Source organism: Vulpes lagopus, chromosome 2 (genome assembly GCF_018345385.1).
Source record: "Vulpes lagopus strain Blue_001 chromosome 2, ASM1834538v1, whole genome shotgun sequence".
In the NCBI taxonomy this organism is placed as follows: domain Eukaryota; kingdom Metazoa; phylum Chordata; class Mammalia; order Carnivora; family Canidae; genus Vulpes; species Vulpes lagopus.
Genome location: NC_054825.1, coordinates 70,599,776 through 70,615,553, shown reverse-complemented (window position 1 = coordinate 70,615,553; position 15,778 = coordinate 70,599,776). Strand labels below are relative to the sequence as shown.

General features: G+C 37.4%; 1 protein-coding gene across 4 annotated transcripts in view; it reads right to left on the bottom strand.

Annotated features, from left to right (window-relative positions):
• The window catches only part of SPG11 (SPG11 vesicle trafficking associated, spatacsin), a 71,671-nt gene that overhangs the window by 28,802 nt on the left and 27,091 nt on the right, over window positions 1-15,778 (bottom strand). For 2 of the 4 annotated variants that reach the window (XM_041745265.1, XM_041745266.1), the window contains exons 15-21: window positions 15,445-15,691; window positions 12,088-12,291; window positions 10,633-10,739; window positions 8,015-8,160; window positions 6,873-7,034; window positions 4,610-4,676; window positions 167-332 (exon numbers count right to left, since the gene is read on the bottom strand). In XM_041745265.1, the coding sequence (XP_041601199.1) occupies window positions 167-332; window positions 4,610-4,676; window positions 6,873-7,034; window positions 8,015-8,160; window positions 10,633-10,739; window positions 12,088-12,291; window positions 15,445-15,691 (1,099 nt within the window). The remainder of the gene's footprint in view (window positions 1-166; window positions 333-4,609; window positions 4,677-6,872; window positions 7,035-8,014; window positions 8,161-10,632; window positions 10,740-12,087; window positions 12,292-15,444; window positions 15,692-15,778) is intronic. The other 2 variants (XM_041745267.1, XM_041745268.1) reach the window with 1 other exon arrangement.

Sequence of the window (15,778 nt, the reverse complement as noted above, 5' to 3'; positions counted from 1 at the left end):
GGAGTTCTGGGATCGAATCCCACATCAGGCTCCTTGCATGGAGCCTGCTTCTCCCTCTGCCTATGTCTCTGCCTCTCTCTCTCTCTGTACCTCTCATGAATGAATGAATGAATCAATCAATCTTAAAAAAAAAAAAAAAAATACAAATTGTGTTTTAAATACTCACAGCTGCTTGGGAGTCTTGCTCTTGGTTAATTCCTGGACCAGAAAAGTACCAAATGCAAATGATGGCCGTCCATGTTGTAAATAATATGCAAAATTCAGACGTTCCATGATAGCATATTTATTAACCAGATCAGGGCTAGAAAAATGTGGGAGATGACTCACTGCATCTGGGGGGAAAGTGAAGCAATATTAATCCTCTGCACCTCACCATGATTAATTTCAAATCTGTACGTGGAAAACTTAACTTTGCAATGGTGAAAGAAAACAAGTTGCAGAGCACCTGGCTGGCTTGGTTGGGTAAGTATCTGACTCTTGATTTTGGCTTTTGATCTCCAGGTCATTGGATCAAGCCCTGTGTTGGGCTCCATGCTCAGCAGGGAGTCTGCTTGAGATTCAATCTCTCTTTCTACCCCTCCCCCTGCTTACACGTACGTTCTCTAATAAATGAATCTTAAAAAAAGAAAAAAAACCAGTTGCTATAGTCATTTTGTACCACTGTGTATTACTCTGAACCACCAAAACATAATAATTCATTTTAATGTGTTGATGTAGCCCCTAATTTTATTTTTAAATTTATTTTAGAGAGAGTGCATATGTGTGGGGGGAAGGTCAGAGGGAGAGGGAGAAAATCTTAAGCAGACTCCCCGCTGAGTGGTGAACCCAACACAAGGCTCAATCCCACAACCCTGAGATCATAGCCTGAGCTGAAATCAAGAGTCAGATGCTTACCTGAGCCACCTTAATGCCCCAGCCTCCCATATTGGGTACAAAAACATGTACCCAAGAAGCTCCATAAAAACTTATAAATTATGCTTTTTCCTCATTCAACTTGTTATTTCAGATGCCTTAATTCTGTATCTGATGATCCTTTAAGTCACAATGGCGATAATGCGTTAGCTATAAAATCTCTAAGGGTCTGCAAAAGGAGCTTTTTAATTAATTCATGGAGCTCATTACACAATGAATTCCCTTAACATTTTTATGAGTTCTCTGTACATCAGGGGCAACACCCTGTACCTTTCTCTAATACATAGTGCAAGAACATCCTTTTCTCCACATTAATGCCCTCCTTCAATTTCCTTTTGTTGGTTATACTTTCTGTGTTGTATTTGGAGCACCTTATTATCTATCTATATGATGACCACTTTGCTTAGGCCAGCAGGGTAGTTCAGCTTAAAGTTCCTCTGTGCTTGTGAAAAAGGCAGAAAGCATTTTTTCCTCTCTTTAGAGAAATCTGAAGTCAGGAGATATTTGGATGTGATAAGTTAGTATAAGTCCTTATCTTTTTTTTTTTTTTTTAAAGATTATTTATTTATTTGGGGGGGGAGGCGTTGGGGGCAGAGAGAGAAGCAGGCTCCGCGTAGGGAGCCCGACGTGGGAGTCGATCCTGGGTCTCCAGGATCACACCCCGGTCTGCAGGTAGTGCTAAACCGCTGCACCACCAGGGCTGCCCGAACCCTAATCTTTAATTGCCTCTTAATCACTCACTACTTGTAAAAAAAAAAAAAAAAAGAAAAGAAAAAGAAAAAAGAAATAACATTTTGAACTGTTAAGGAACAAGTTCTGGAAAATAGTACATTCGCTCTTATTTTCAAAGTTCAAAGCTTATTTCTTTTTTTTAAAAGATTTTATTTATTCATTTTATTTGAGAGAGAATGAGAGAGAGGAGGAGTAGGAAGGAGGGGGGAGAAGCAGGCTTCCTGCAGGGGACTCAATCTCAGCACCCTGGGACCATGACCTGAGCTAAAGGCAGATGCTTAACCCACTGAGCCACCCAGGTGCCCCTCAAAGCTTATTTCTGAAAAAAAGTTTTATCTTGTGACATTCCAAGGACTTCTTTTTTAAGATTTTCATTTATTTATTCATGAGAGACACACAGAGAGAGGTAGAGACACAGGCAGAGGCAGAGGGAAGAAGCAGGCTCCATGCAGGGAGCCCGATGCGGGTCTCAATCCCGAGTCTCCATGATCATGCCCTGGGCTGAAAGCAGACACTCAACTGCTGAGCCACCCAGGCATCCCTCTAAGGACTTTTTATATTGTGACTTGGCTCTTTAAAAAAAAAAAAAAAGATAAAAAGACTTGAAGAGTTGAGAGGCGTCTGTCAACTTACAAAGCTATTACTTAAAAGTACACCCTCTCCGAGATTAAAAAACTGTTTCATGCTTTATTCTTTGTGATATCACAGTGACCTTGGTAACTTATAATTATATACAAAACTGTTCATTCATTCATTAAATATTTGCTGAGTACATGTAAAGGATATAGCATTGCTTCGTGCCAAATGAGCTAACTTGAGTTTTTAATTCAAATAAGACCCTGATTTCTTAGCAGTTGGGAGCTAATTAGCATGGAGGGCATGTACAAGAAATAATTCTACCCAAAGGGAAATTTTTCTCTGACTTGTCACAGAAGCCAAATCACCTCGCAGTTATCCTACATCTCTTTTTCATGGTAAGACCACACGAAAAAAGAAATAAATATTCCAATTAAATACAAATCTCTAATTTTATAAATCCACATTATGTTTTCATAACTGTTTCATTTACTTTGTGCTTTATTTCCTCAAATATGTTTTAAACTTCTAAAAACCAGGCAGGGAATAGGTCTTCAACTTCCTCTCTGCTGCTCTAATATTGCAGTATGGAGCTCCTTTTCCACAAGAGGGTCAGGACTCTGGCTAAGTGTTGGAGTTGGAAGCATTAGAACACGAAGGACGGGGATGAGGTCTACACTCTAGGAGAACTTTACAGAGATTAATTAGAAAGAGTATTTTCACTTGAAAATACAATACACACTACTTTATTTAGCCCTCAACAAGTATTTATTGAACATCTACTATAGGCCTGGCACTGCACTGAACCTTGGGCACTGGGTAAATTAAATATATTGAAATTTGAACTTATAAAAACTGACATATTAGAAAATACATTTTACGCATCTCAGTAAATAGTTACAGGGTATACATTATGTGCAAAGTGCTCATTTAAAGCCTACTTTAGAGTGATTTCAGCAGAGGCACCACAGGTGCCACGATATTAAAGGATAACTCAAAATTTAAAAGGAACACCTGGGTGGTTCAGTGGTTGAGCATCTGCCTTCGGCTTAGGGCATGATCCCAGAAGTCCAGGATCAAGTCCCACATCAGGCTCCCTGCGGGGAACCTGCTTCTCCCTCTGCCTAGTTCTCTCCCTTTTTCTCTGTGTCTCTCATGAATAAATTAATGAAATATTTAAAAAAATAAATTTAAAAGTAAAAAAAGAAATAGAGTTTTAAGAATCGGCATAAAAGACAATCAGACAAATGCTTATAGCCTAAAGAGGACAGTAGTGTGTATGCATCTGGTGATTACTATGCACCAAAAACTTCAAGAGCTTTTAATTTTTAAACATTTTTAAAAGATTTATTTACTTGAAAAAGAGATTGTGTGAGTGAGTGAGCATAAGCAGGAGGGTCAGAAGGAGAGGGAGAAGCAGGCTCCTTGCTCAGCAGAGAATCAAGTGGGGCTTGATCCCAGGACCCTGAGATCATGACCTGAGCCAAAAGCAGATGCTTAACCAATTGAGCCAGCCAGGCACCCCCGACACAAGCTTTTTAAATGTGTTATATCCTTTCATTTTCATATAATATGTGAGGTGGGCACTATTATTAACCTTATTTCATAGGGAATTGAAGAGTAGTTAAACCACTTACCCAAGGTCAGACAGCTATCACATAGTCGAGCCAGGATTTGTCTAATGCCTACACCTATGCTCTTAACTTTTATAATATTGCAAACAAACAGGAATTTGGGGAAAGGGAGAGATTTAAGCAGGTAGGTACATCTCACATTTCCCAGCAAGAACAGAACAGCGCTACTGACTTACTACAATTTAACTTGCAACATGTTTTCAACTCTAAAATGTTTGTCATTAGAATGCATCTTTATTTTTATTTTTATTTTTATTTTTTTTTTAATTTTTTTTTTTTTAATTTTTTATTTATTTATGATAGTCACAGAGAGAGAGAGAGAGGCAGAGACACAGGCGGAGGGAGAAGCAGGCTCCATGCACCGGGAGCCTGATGTGGGATTCGATCCCGGGTCTCCAGGATCGCGCCCTGGGCCAAAGGCAGGCGCCAAACCGCTGCGCCACCCAGGGATCCCCTGCATCTTTATTTTTAAAATAGAAATCAATGAAAACAAATGGACTGTCTTTACATAAATTAAATTCTACTGTTGGGACACCTGGGTGGCTCAGTGGTTGAGCACCTGCCTTTGGCTCAGGTCATTATCCCGGAATCCTACGATCAAGTTCCGCATCAGGCTCCCTGCAGGGAGCCTGCTTCTCCCTCTGCCTATGTCTCTCATAAATAAATAAATAAAATCTTAAAAAACCAAAAACCTTCTACTGTCAACATTCCTGAAAAACTTCCTTCTAAAGCCCTAGGTACCTGGAATCACTTACCTCCAATAGCCAGTGTGTTGGCAGACTGCCAGCCAAACAATCTGCTAGAGTCAAAGGGCAATAGTGACTAAAAAAGCAGAAAAGTCAGAGTTAAACGCTAAATGATTCTAAAATAAGTAAAAATATATGAAAAGACTTCGCAAGTAGTCTACTTCCCTTCTCCAACCTTATCTTTCTGCACATAAATTCTCTGAACACAGCTTAAAAAAAAAAAAAGAATGCATGAGATACTTTCCTTCGTTAGTAAAAATGGAAGCAGCTACATTCCTTTTAAAGACTCTTCTCACTTCAAACTATGTCTGCAAAGTGTACCCTTTTTTGGTTGAATCAGCATCAATTATAATGTAAAATGGACTTTTGATATGCTTTGGAATCCAAACCCAAGAGGACTAAGAGTCTAGACAAAGTTACCATGTAAACAGGACAAGGTGAGTGAAGGCCCAATCTATAAAGGAAAGAGGGAGACAAGTAGATCAAAGAGGAATGTGATGAACAAATCACCACCAACAACAAAGAAAAAAGAGTGGAATAAGGTTAAGCCAGTCAGAAAAGGTTTGAAAGCAGGGAGCCATGGCTGTTTGAAATTTGTCTAGGCCAGAGATGTAGCAAACACTATAAACAGATGGTAGGAAAAATAAAGAAGAAAATAAAAAACCCTTTAAAGTAAAGATTTGGGTGGCTAAACAAAGAGCAGCTTTTATTTAAAATTATGGGAGAATTTGTGGTCTATTAAGGAAGGACCACTCTTTGTAAAATAACAAGACCAAAAAACTGCATCAGTCAACTTGAAAAACAGAACAAAGAACAACCTGAAACCACTTATGTTTTAGGCTGATTGAATCCACTTTAGGTAGTGAAACTATGTTTTTATAGAATCCAATTATATATAGTTTATACTGGTGCTACCAGTCTGCAAGGACATGAGAAGCTTGTAAATAAATTTAAATGCAGCTTAATACTTCCTGCCTCAAGAGAGTCTTGCTACATTCACACAAACACACACACAGCCTGCTGCATGAACACTGTAATGACACAGATTTATATCACAGTGCAAGATCTTAATCTCAACACATAACAGCAACAAGCAGTTTGTGAACTGGCAGCCATCTGAGGACCACATTTTTTAGTAGGACTACTCTATAAATTAAGAACTGTTCACATTAGAGAGATTTTGTACCTTTATAGATTATAGAGTTCATGCTGAATTAAGGACCCCAAGGGAATATGTGCAGCCAGAGAGAAAAGGCAAAAGCCCTTTGAAATGAGAAGCAAACAAAAGAATGTGTTCATCATGGAGGATCTGAGTAGGTGTCAGGGAATCTGAATTCCTCTGAAATAGAAGCAAAATTATACACATATGTGCAATTTTTTTAGGTAGAGGACTCATAGCTCTCTCACATTCTTAAAGAGTTCTTTATCCTTGGGATGCCTGGGTGGCTCAGCAGTTGGGCACCTCCCTTCAGCCCTGGGGCATGATCCTGGAGACCCAGGATCGAGTCCCACACCGGGCTCCCTGCATGGAGCCTGCTTCTCCCTCTGCCTATGTTTCTGCCTCTCTCTCTGTCTCTCATGAATAAATAAATAAAATATATAAAAAAAGAGTTCTTTATCCTGAAAAAGGTTAAGAAGCACTGACTTAAATAAACAGATAGCCCTATTCACTGAGAAGGGAGAGAGAGAAGTCATTAGTAGTAGAACAAAGTGGTTTGGTTTGTTTGTTTTTTTTTTGAACAAAGTGGTTTTTAATGCAGGCAGCCAACCAGCATGCTGGCCAACTGTCTGCTCTCAGATCCATTCCCACCTTTCTCCTGTTCTACAGAGAACATTTACCTAAGCCCATTTACCCTTTGACTACCAGATAGGTTTAGCCAAGAGAGACAACATGGGAGATTAAAGGTGCGGAGAGAGCAGAAACCAGGGTATTTTCCTCTCCTTCATTTTCAAGGTATCTCCTCCATGGTTCCAGCTCTACCCTCTAGGTTCCAAGCTCCCATTAGGCAGCCTGGTTGTGAGTTTAGCTCCTAGAGAGAGATGGGTCCAGCTTCTGATAACACTAGTTTTTGCACCATTCTTGCAGCTGGAGAGATGTTGATGCTTCCTCCTTTGTCAGTTTTTGAGTTGTCTCACCATCACATGTTTGGATTCCCCATTCTGCTATGACTATGGAAGTAATTATGTATGTTAAATGTCTTCCATTTGAAAGACCCAGAGTAGATTTCAGTCTTCCTGGCTGTACCCTAAGTGAGACTCCTATATACTGTACCTGAATAAGGTGGTAAAGCGTAATATCAGGCGGCAGAACATTAGAGGTAGTGTACTGTGGGAAGAGAGCAGTTTTTAGCTTGGGATAAGGAGTTAATGCCATCTTCAGTAACTGGGGATCTACTTTCTTCAAACAGGTCTCATTTTCATCATCCTGAACAACCTAGATAAAAAGATCACATGGTACACAATAAGGTTTTTCTCTTCTCCAAATGTCTTTTTTTTTTCACAAGAGTGAAAAAACTATAGCTTAAAAAACTATATGGTGGTGAAAAAAACCACTCATGAAAGAGTTAGAAGCTAATAGTTTTAGTTATGGTTCTAAGAAAAACTAGCTGGTGACCTTAGGCTAGATATTTAACAGCAGGCCTCAGTTTTCTCATCTACAAAATTGGGAAGTTCAACTAGATCAGTGGTTTTTAAACTACATATGAAAATATTTAAATAGTAAATAGTAAATATTTTTAAAGGGAAAAAAATTACTAGACTAGATGATACCTACCTTCTGAGAGGACCTTCTCTCTCAGCTCTCAAGTTACTCTATGACTAATTTCTGACAGGTGATTAAAAACAGAGGAACAGATAACCATATGAATTAAAATATATTGTGATAATTTGGAGGAGGTGGTATTATATTAAACTAGCATCAATAAGAAGCTTTTAAAGATTACATGGTAAGCAGCATTCTTAAGTTCCTTCTAATGAGGCATACTGTGTACTTTCAAAAAAACCGAGATGGGAAATTTCCACTGGGTTGCTTAAAGAGTTTATATGGATAGCTAGAAATTATTATTTCCTTTGGTCTCTCTAAGAGTACAAACAGTAGAGAATGATTCCCAAGCAATACATCTAGAGTGCAGTTATTTCCAGGAGCAATCAGATCCTGATTCTACCCTGAAAACAAACCTCAAGTTTAGAAAACAAAGGTAAAAAAAATCTCTAGACCACATATCAATTCCAGTCCAACTTAAGAGGATGCAATGTAAAATTTAAAACCTCATCCTTGTTTTATGTTCTTTAATAAAATGAAATACTTATATAAGTGGTTGTATTTGAATATCAAAGGAGACTAGAAGACACATAGATATTTCTGCTAAATTTAAAATCAGTCCTATTTTGCCATACTAAAAGTGCTGTCCATACCTGGCTGACACCGCCAGGGGCATACATTGTGGTAGCAAGGGCCAGGAGAGTATGTCCTTCCAATAGCATACTGCTTACACTGGCCTGGTTGCTGGGAATCAGTATCTGAGCGTTTGCAAGGCTAGCCTGGAAGATCAGTTTGGGATCTGAAAAACAAAAGAGTACGTTTTTCTCAAGAGAAAGAATTACTTAATTCTGAGGAAGAAAATTTTTAACTCTATCCACAGTAAGAAGGACTTTCTAAGTTGAAAAGCAATAGGAAAACATCATAAAGGGGAAAACATGAAAGATTTGTCCACATAAAATAAAAACTATCCCAACAATTGATATAAACAAGTGTTGAAAATGAGACAAACAGAAGAAAATTGAAAGGCAGTAATGAACTAGGGAGGAAATTTCAACAACAAATTAACAGCAAATGACAATCTAAGGATTAATGTCTTCAGCAAAGGGCTCATACAAATCAATGCCCAAAATACGGACTCCAACAGAGAAGTAGACAAAGTAAATAACCATTTACAAAGGAGGAAATATAAATGTTAGACATATAAAAAAATATAATTCATTAGCAATAAATAAATGTAATGTAAAATATTAATTACATGCTGTATATTCCTTATAAGCAATGATTTTTTTTTTTTAAATAATCAGCCTCGGGCAGCCCAGGTGGCTCAGCAGTTTAGTGCCTCCTTCAGCCTGGGGCCTGATTCTGGAGACCCGGGATTGAGTCCCATGTCGGGTTCCCTGCATGGGGCCTGCTTCTCCCTCTGCCTGTGTCTCTGCCTCTCTCTGTGTCTCTCATATATAAATAAATAAATAAAAATATTTTAAAAAATAATAATAATCTGCCTCAAGCACAGAGCTGGTCAGGGCATGTAGAAGCTGGGACTTGTGGATAAAATGCTACAAATCCCCCTGAAAAAGCAATCTGGCCTTATAGCAAGAACCTTCAAAATGTATATAGCCTTTGATCTAGTAATTTCATATCCAGGAATCTATTTGCACTAAAGAAATAATCTAAAACACAGACAAAAATTCTATGTTCAAATATACACAAGACTATTATTTATGATAGAAAAAAACTGAAAACAGCCTCAGTGTCAAAAATTGAGAGAACAGTATGTTAATTAAGAGTACATCCATATGATGAAATATTAGGTAGATATAAAATAGTCACTGTCTCTAAGCATACAGGAAAATTCTTATAATTACTATGTGAAAAAAGCAATATATAAATACACAGATGTTTCTAGCTGTATCCCTAGTACTTATATTGTCACAACGTGAGAGCTTAATAAATATTTGTTGGATGAATGAAATATAATGTAGACCGGGCTAAAAAACATATAGAGAGAATACCTGGAATAAAATACATTAAAATACATCAAGAGTTGCTTGTGGATGATTATCTACCTATGTTATCTACCTGTAGAGTTTTATCTTCCTGGTAAGTCTGTGGCTTCCAATTTTTCTTCATAATGAACATATATTATTTTATAATCAGCATCAAAAAACATAACAAAAAAAAACCCAATCCACATTACGAAAAAATTCTTTATTTGGGAAAGAAAACAGGAGTTACATAAAACTGAAAGATCGGTTGTTGGTATTTCTTGCCTGTGCAGTGGCTCTGCCTGTCCCTTTTCCGGAGTGAATCTCTGGAATAATACCAGCTAAGCTGAGGGGGTGAGGGGGTGAGGGGGTGGCAGCGGGTGTCACAGGGATTTTCTGATTATAACCAGACCAAAACTCTCCTTCAGTAGCTCCACTACAGAAGATGCAACAATCCTACACATACTATGTATTTTTTTTTCACTCTATCTGGAGTTACTTTCTAAAGGATTCAGGGCGGACACCTGAAAACAGACCAATACTTCATAGAAAAAGGATGTCAATCTACCAGAGAGCAGGAATTCAGCCTGTGATTAACTGGTAAAGATGAGAGCTATTTAAAGACAACAGAGCATGAGCCTGCAGGAGAAGGCAACAGAAGCACACATGCTATGCTGTCTGGCTTTTTGCTGGCTGGTAGGAGGGGGACATTTTTGGTGTTCTTAAATAAAACTTGAGCCTAGGTGACAGTCAGATATCTGTCTACAGCCAAATGATTTATTTAGAACTCACAAATTAAATGCCATTCAAGAGACTGATTATTTAGCAAAGACTTTTTTTTTAAAGACTTATTTATTTCAAGGCAGCCCGGGTGGCTCAGCGGTTTAGCGCCACCTTCCACCCAGGGCCTGATCCTGGAGACCCAGGATCGAGTTCCATGTCTGGCTCCCTGCATGGAGACTGCTTCTCCCTTTGCCTGTGTCTCTGCCTCTCTCTCTCTCTCTCTGTCTCTCATGAATAAATGAATAAAATCTTAAAAAAAAAAAAAAAAAAGACTTACTTATTTCAGAGAAAGAGAAAGAGAGCATGAGTGGGAGGGCCAGAGGGAGAGCAAGAGAATATTTCAAGATGACTCCACACTGAGCACAGAGCCTGATGCAGGGCTTGTTCTCATGACCCTGAGATCACAAACTAAGCAGAAACCAAGAGTTGGATGCTTAACTCACTGTGCTACCCAGGTGCCCCTAACCAAAGAGATTTTTGTATTTAATACAGTATACCCATACCTGTTAAATTACTGGAAACCTGTCGACACTGAACCAAAAATTCAAACCAAGGGTGAGTTTCATGTAATTCTTTTTTTTCCAAAAAGGGACAATTTGAAGGACTAAGTCTGTATATAAAACAAAAGAACAAACTCTGGTTAACATACAGGATAAGACAGTTACAACCATGTTTGCTCAAATGATAACTAGCATTAAAAAAGGAACTTTGGAATTAAAAGTAAATATAACATTATATACTGCCATTCTTGTGTTGTGGTTTACATATTCATTATGATCTGGAAATAGAGAAAAATTTAAAGACATAATTTTATTTATAATGTGTTTACTTCCATGATGAAATCTTACCAACTCTATTAGATTAACAGATATCCTGTCCTGTAAGATACTTTTTACTTTATTGTATTTTTTAAACAACAAAAACTCTTCAGCATTTTCAAACTCCAGAGGTTTTTGAAAACTTTTACATACTATAGAGAAGCTGGGACTGAAGAATTAAATTAATCTCAGAATAGGTCCTCTGAACTTGTAACTTTTAAATCTTCTCTTGCCAGTAGCTTTGAGGGAAAAAGATTTCCCCAGGCTTATTGTCTAAATAAGCCTCAGTGATATGAACCAGAAAAACATCATTTGTTTGAATTCCTAGTCTTTAATACACAATATAAAAATGTTCTCATTAGCACCTAAGTGTGTGGACTCTAGAATCAAACCTAAGTAGAATTAAGTCTGGCTGTGCCATTTGCTAGAACTGTGTGCTTTAAATAAGGCATTTAGAAATCAATCAATCAATCAATAAGATACCTAGTTGTCTCACCTGTGGAATGGAGGTGGCAGTAACCACCTCCTAGAACTTCTGTGAATATTAGATGAAATAATACATGTAAAGCACTTAGCCTAGTGCCAAGAACATTGTAAGTACTCATATTTAGAGACTATAATAATTTTTATTACTGACCCAATAGTAATTCACAATGGCCACATATGATTCTGCAGGTTAATATTGGGCAGGTACATTGCTGATGTATATTTGCCTATCTAAATATAAATTTTAGGGCATACCTAACATAACTTGAAGTGGTTATGAATTCAAAGTTGTTCAGCATTCATTTGTTTGGGAAGAAAGGTAATAAAGAACTCCAAGCTAACTTTTAGAATCTTCCTCTTTTAAACTTTTTAAAGCATTCTTTCATTTTATTCTCTCTAGTAATTTAAAAGATTAACAGAGACATTATAAGATTAACATCACCAAAAAACACATGGTAAGCATTTAGTTGAATGCAGCATTGAACTAAGTAAGGTACCAAGTGCTGGATTTGGGTTGGGGCAGGGGACTCTTACAAAAAGATTAGTATTCCTCAAGTAAATATTTAATATTTTCCTAAAAGTCATGTTCAGAAGTAGTATGGAAAGAGAAAACATGAAGACCTGCTCAAGGACAAATCAGTTTTCAGTACTCACTTGTAAAAGTCAAGATAGACATAGAGAGGATACTGCAGACCGTGTTCCAAACAATAGAGAATGAAGTGAGAATGGAAATCCCAACCTTCTTTGGATCTGTAGTTTTGAATGGGGAGAGCATCTTGCATCACACCCCCAATGCGATTCAGTCTTAGCAGGAAGAGTTCAAAGTCCTCTAGCTCAGATTGAAGAAAAATCCCATTCCTGTTGGGCAGGTTTTAGAGATGGCAAGTTACAAAGTTGCTAGAGTCAGAGCTGACCAAACCACTTCCATTGTTGAAGTTTCAACTACTTAAAAATAAAGATTTATAAATTAAGACCGTCAAGTCTCACTCTTTAACTATGTTCTGATGCATGTATATCTTGCTAGTTTCTGATGAAGGTTTGTGCACCATTTTAGTATTTAAGGTAATAACAGTCTAGAGTGATCTTAAATATTTCAAAAACCAAATCTATCTCCATTTTTTTGGTGTGTGTGGTTTTGACTGGAACTGTACAATCCACTGTGGCAATAGTAGTTAGGTCTTGAAGCTAGAGGCTTTAACCTCTGAGAATTTCCAAAATACTGTAACAAAATCTTTTAAAAAAACTAAAGCAGGGGCACCTGGGTGGCTCAGCGGTTGGGTGTCTGCCTTCTGCTCTGGATGTGATCCTTGAGTCCCGGGATCGAGTCCCACATCGGGCTTCCTGCATGGAGCCTGCTTCTCCCTCTTCCTGTGTCTCTGACTCTCTCTCTCTCTCTATGTCTATCATAAATAAATAAATCTTAAAAAAAAAAAAAAACTAAAGCAGAATTTAACTAAATCAACTACTCAACAATAGAAATTTGCATTTAAATATTACTTTTTTACAAATTTATTGTTAATTATATATACCACACAAAGGAAAATAGAACATATATAATGTGGCATTTATAGAAATACTATGTTACCATCAGCCAGATAATAGAGTATTATATTAGAAGCCCTTGGTATATTCCTCTCCCACTGCATGTCCTTTGCTACCCCCTAGAGGTAACCACTATTCTGACTTTGTAATAACCATTCCCTACTTTTACTTAGTTTTACCAGTCATATATATAACCCCAAATAATCTGGTTTGGTTTTGCCTATTTTAAACTTTATATATAAATGGAAAAAAAAAAATAAATAAATGGTACATTCTGGATATACTGTTCTTAGTCTTACTTCTATTCAACATTGTATGATTTAACCATGTCAACACCCATACAATTTGTTCCTTTTTGTTGTTATATAATACTCCATTGTATGATTATGCTGCATGATTATGCTCTACTTTTGATGGTCATTGCAAGTGCTCCTAGATTTTTGGCAAACTAAATTTACATTTCCATGACTACAAGTGAAGAAAAGCATCTTTTCATATGCTTATTGGCCATTTGTGCCTCCTCTCTTGTGAAATGCCTGTGTGCCCTGATACCTTTCCCTTCCAGATCCAAGCTCTACTCTTCTCTTGCTCTCTGTCTCTAGATGATCACTTGGACAGAAGACTCCAGTGTTCCCAGGCTTCCATTCTGGTTCACCCAATGGGAGACCCACATCAAATGGTAAGAGTCAGAAAAAAGAGAGGATGGGGATACCTTGACTCTCTTTGTGCTGAGTGACTGCAGGCTGACCGACACTTTCCACTAGGGGACACAACTCTTGCCAGGTAGCTCTCTAGGTCTCAGTAACCCTTCTCTTCCTTTACCCCTCTAGGCTGTTTAGAAAGCACATCCTATTCCCAGGGTCATGAAGAAATTCTACATCTTCTAAAAGTTTTATAGAGCTTCTGTCTACATTGTCATTTAGGTTTTCAAATCTACTTGAAATTGATTGTATGCATGATAGAAGCCAGAAAGTCCAATTTAATCTCCCCCCCCCCCCCACATAGCTATCCACTTATCCTAGCCCCTTTTATCGAAGATTGTTCTTTGCACACTGTGCAGTGCCACTCGGTCATATATAATGTGAGCATACACGCGGAAATTTGTTTCTATGCTCATTATTTTGTTCTATTGTCTATTCTTGAACCAATACTCCCACTGTCTTAATTGCTATAGCTGTAGAATAAGCTTTTATATCTGGTAGGGCAAGTTCTTTTTTCAGGGCTAGTCTTGACCCTCTGCATTCATATAAATATTTATAATCAGCGTGTTGAAATCCAGAAGAAAACTGCTGAGATTTCATTATATCTAAAGATCAACTTGGGAAGAACTGATGACAGGCTTGTCTTGCTCCAAATTTAAAGAGAACGTTTGTGATGTTTCACCATCAAGCATAATGTTAGCTAGAAGATTTTTTTTTTTTTAGATACCCCTTTCAAGCTAAGGAAATTTGTCTATTCTTAGTTTGCTAATATGTAGCTTTTATTATAAATAGATGCTGAATTTTATCAAATGCTTTTCTGTATTTATCAGGGTGGTATGATATTTTCCCTTCTAATCTGTTACGGTAGATCTCATTAACTCATTAATGTCATAATTCATGTTAAATCATACATATACTAGCTTTTTAAACAATCAGATATTAAGCTACATATTTGATAAGCATGCAAGTTATAGTAATTTTATATCCGGTAAACCAGAAGAGGATTTAGTACAATGGAAAGACCAGCCAGTGCCAAGTCGGGTAAAAGAACTGAAGTCTGCAAGTAACTGGTATGGGCAAAGCTCCTAACTTCTCCAGATCTCACTCTCCACGTCTTCAAGTTGGGTTGGACAATATAGCTATACTTCCCCAATAAGTATAAACACACAATAAATACACAGGAATAACTTTATGAAACTTAACAAATTAACACATGTTATTGTCTCCTTATATTATTTTAATAGCTTAGAAAGACAGCTTAGGCTGAACCATATGAAATTGTTGATATTCAACCATCTTTGACCCACACAAATGGCAAGTTTGCATGGTTCAATCTAACAGAATTATTTTTAGCAATGAATTAAAATTTTAAAGTCTCCACTCATCACTTCAAGAGCTACTTCCCCTCATTAATTTCTTAATTGAGCAATCCTCTTTAGTTCAAGTCCTCATGCAGCATACAGGTACAGGGACAGCTGGGAGTACAGTGGCAGACATTACATGACACTAAGGTATCCTCATCCCACCTCCTGCCATTTGGTCTTTGTAGCCTGACAACTGACCACTTCTATACCAAAGCACATATAATGGCTTGCAGAAAACCTTTATCTACAATTTGAGAGCCTATTCACTACTACATGATGCTAAATGTGTGGGATTTTAAAATCTCAATAGATAAATACCCTTATAATTTTGAATACTATAAAACAAGATTGCATTGGATTTATGGCATTTCAGAGCAAAAAATACACCATTATTTTTTCTTGACCTTTTCTTGTATTTTTCCCCACAGTTACACAACCTGGCCAGCTGATCTAAAATTTCATTCCTCATGTAGTTGTTGCAGCAAGTATTCTGGTCTATAACGTCAACAGTCAGAAGGGGCCATTTGTTCTGCTGCAGTAAAACACAACTGTTCTGGGCCTGAAATTCTTCAATCCACAAGCTAATGCTTGACCAGTCATGATGGGCTGTGAGATAGCTCCAAAGGGCTTCAGGAGAACATGATTTGTATTCTGCATTAAGAATAAAATACATTAAAAAAAAAAAAAGAATAAAAGGCATTTTAAAATAGCAATGAATTATGGTTATTGACATGAAAC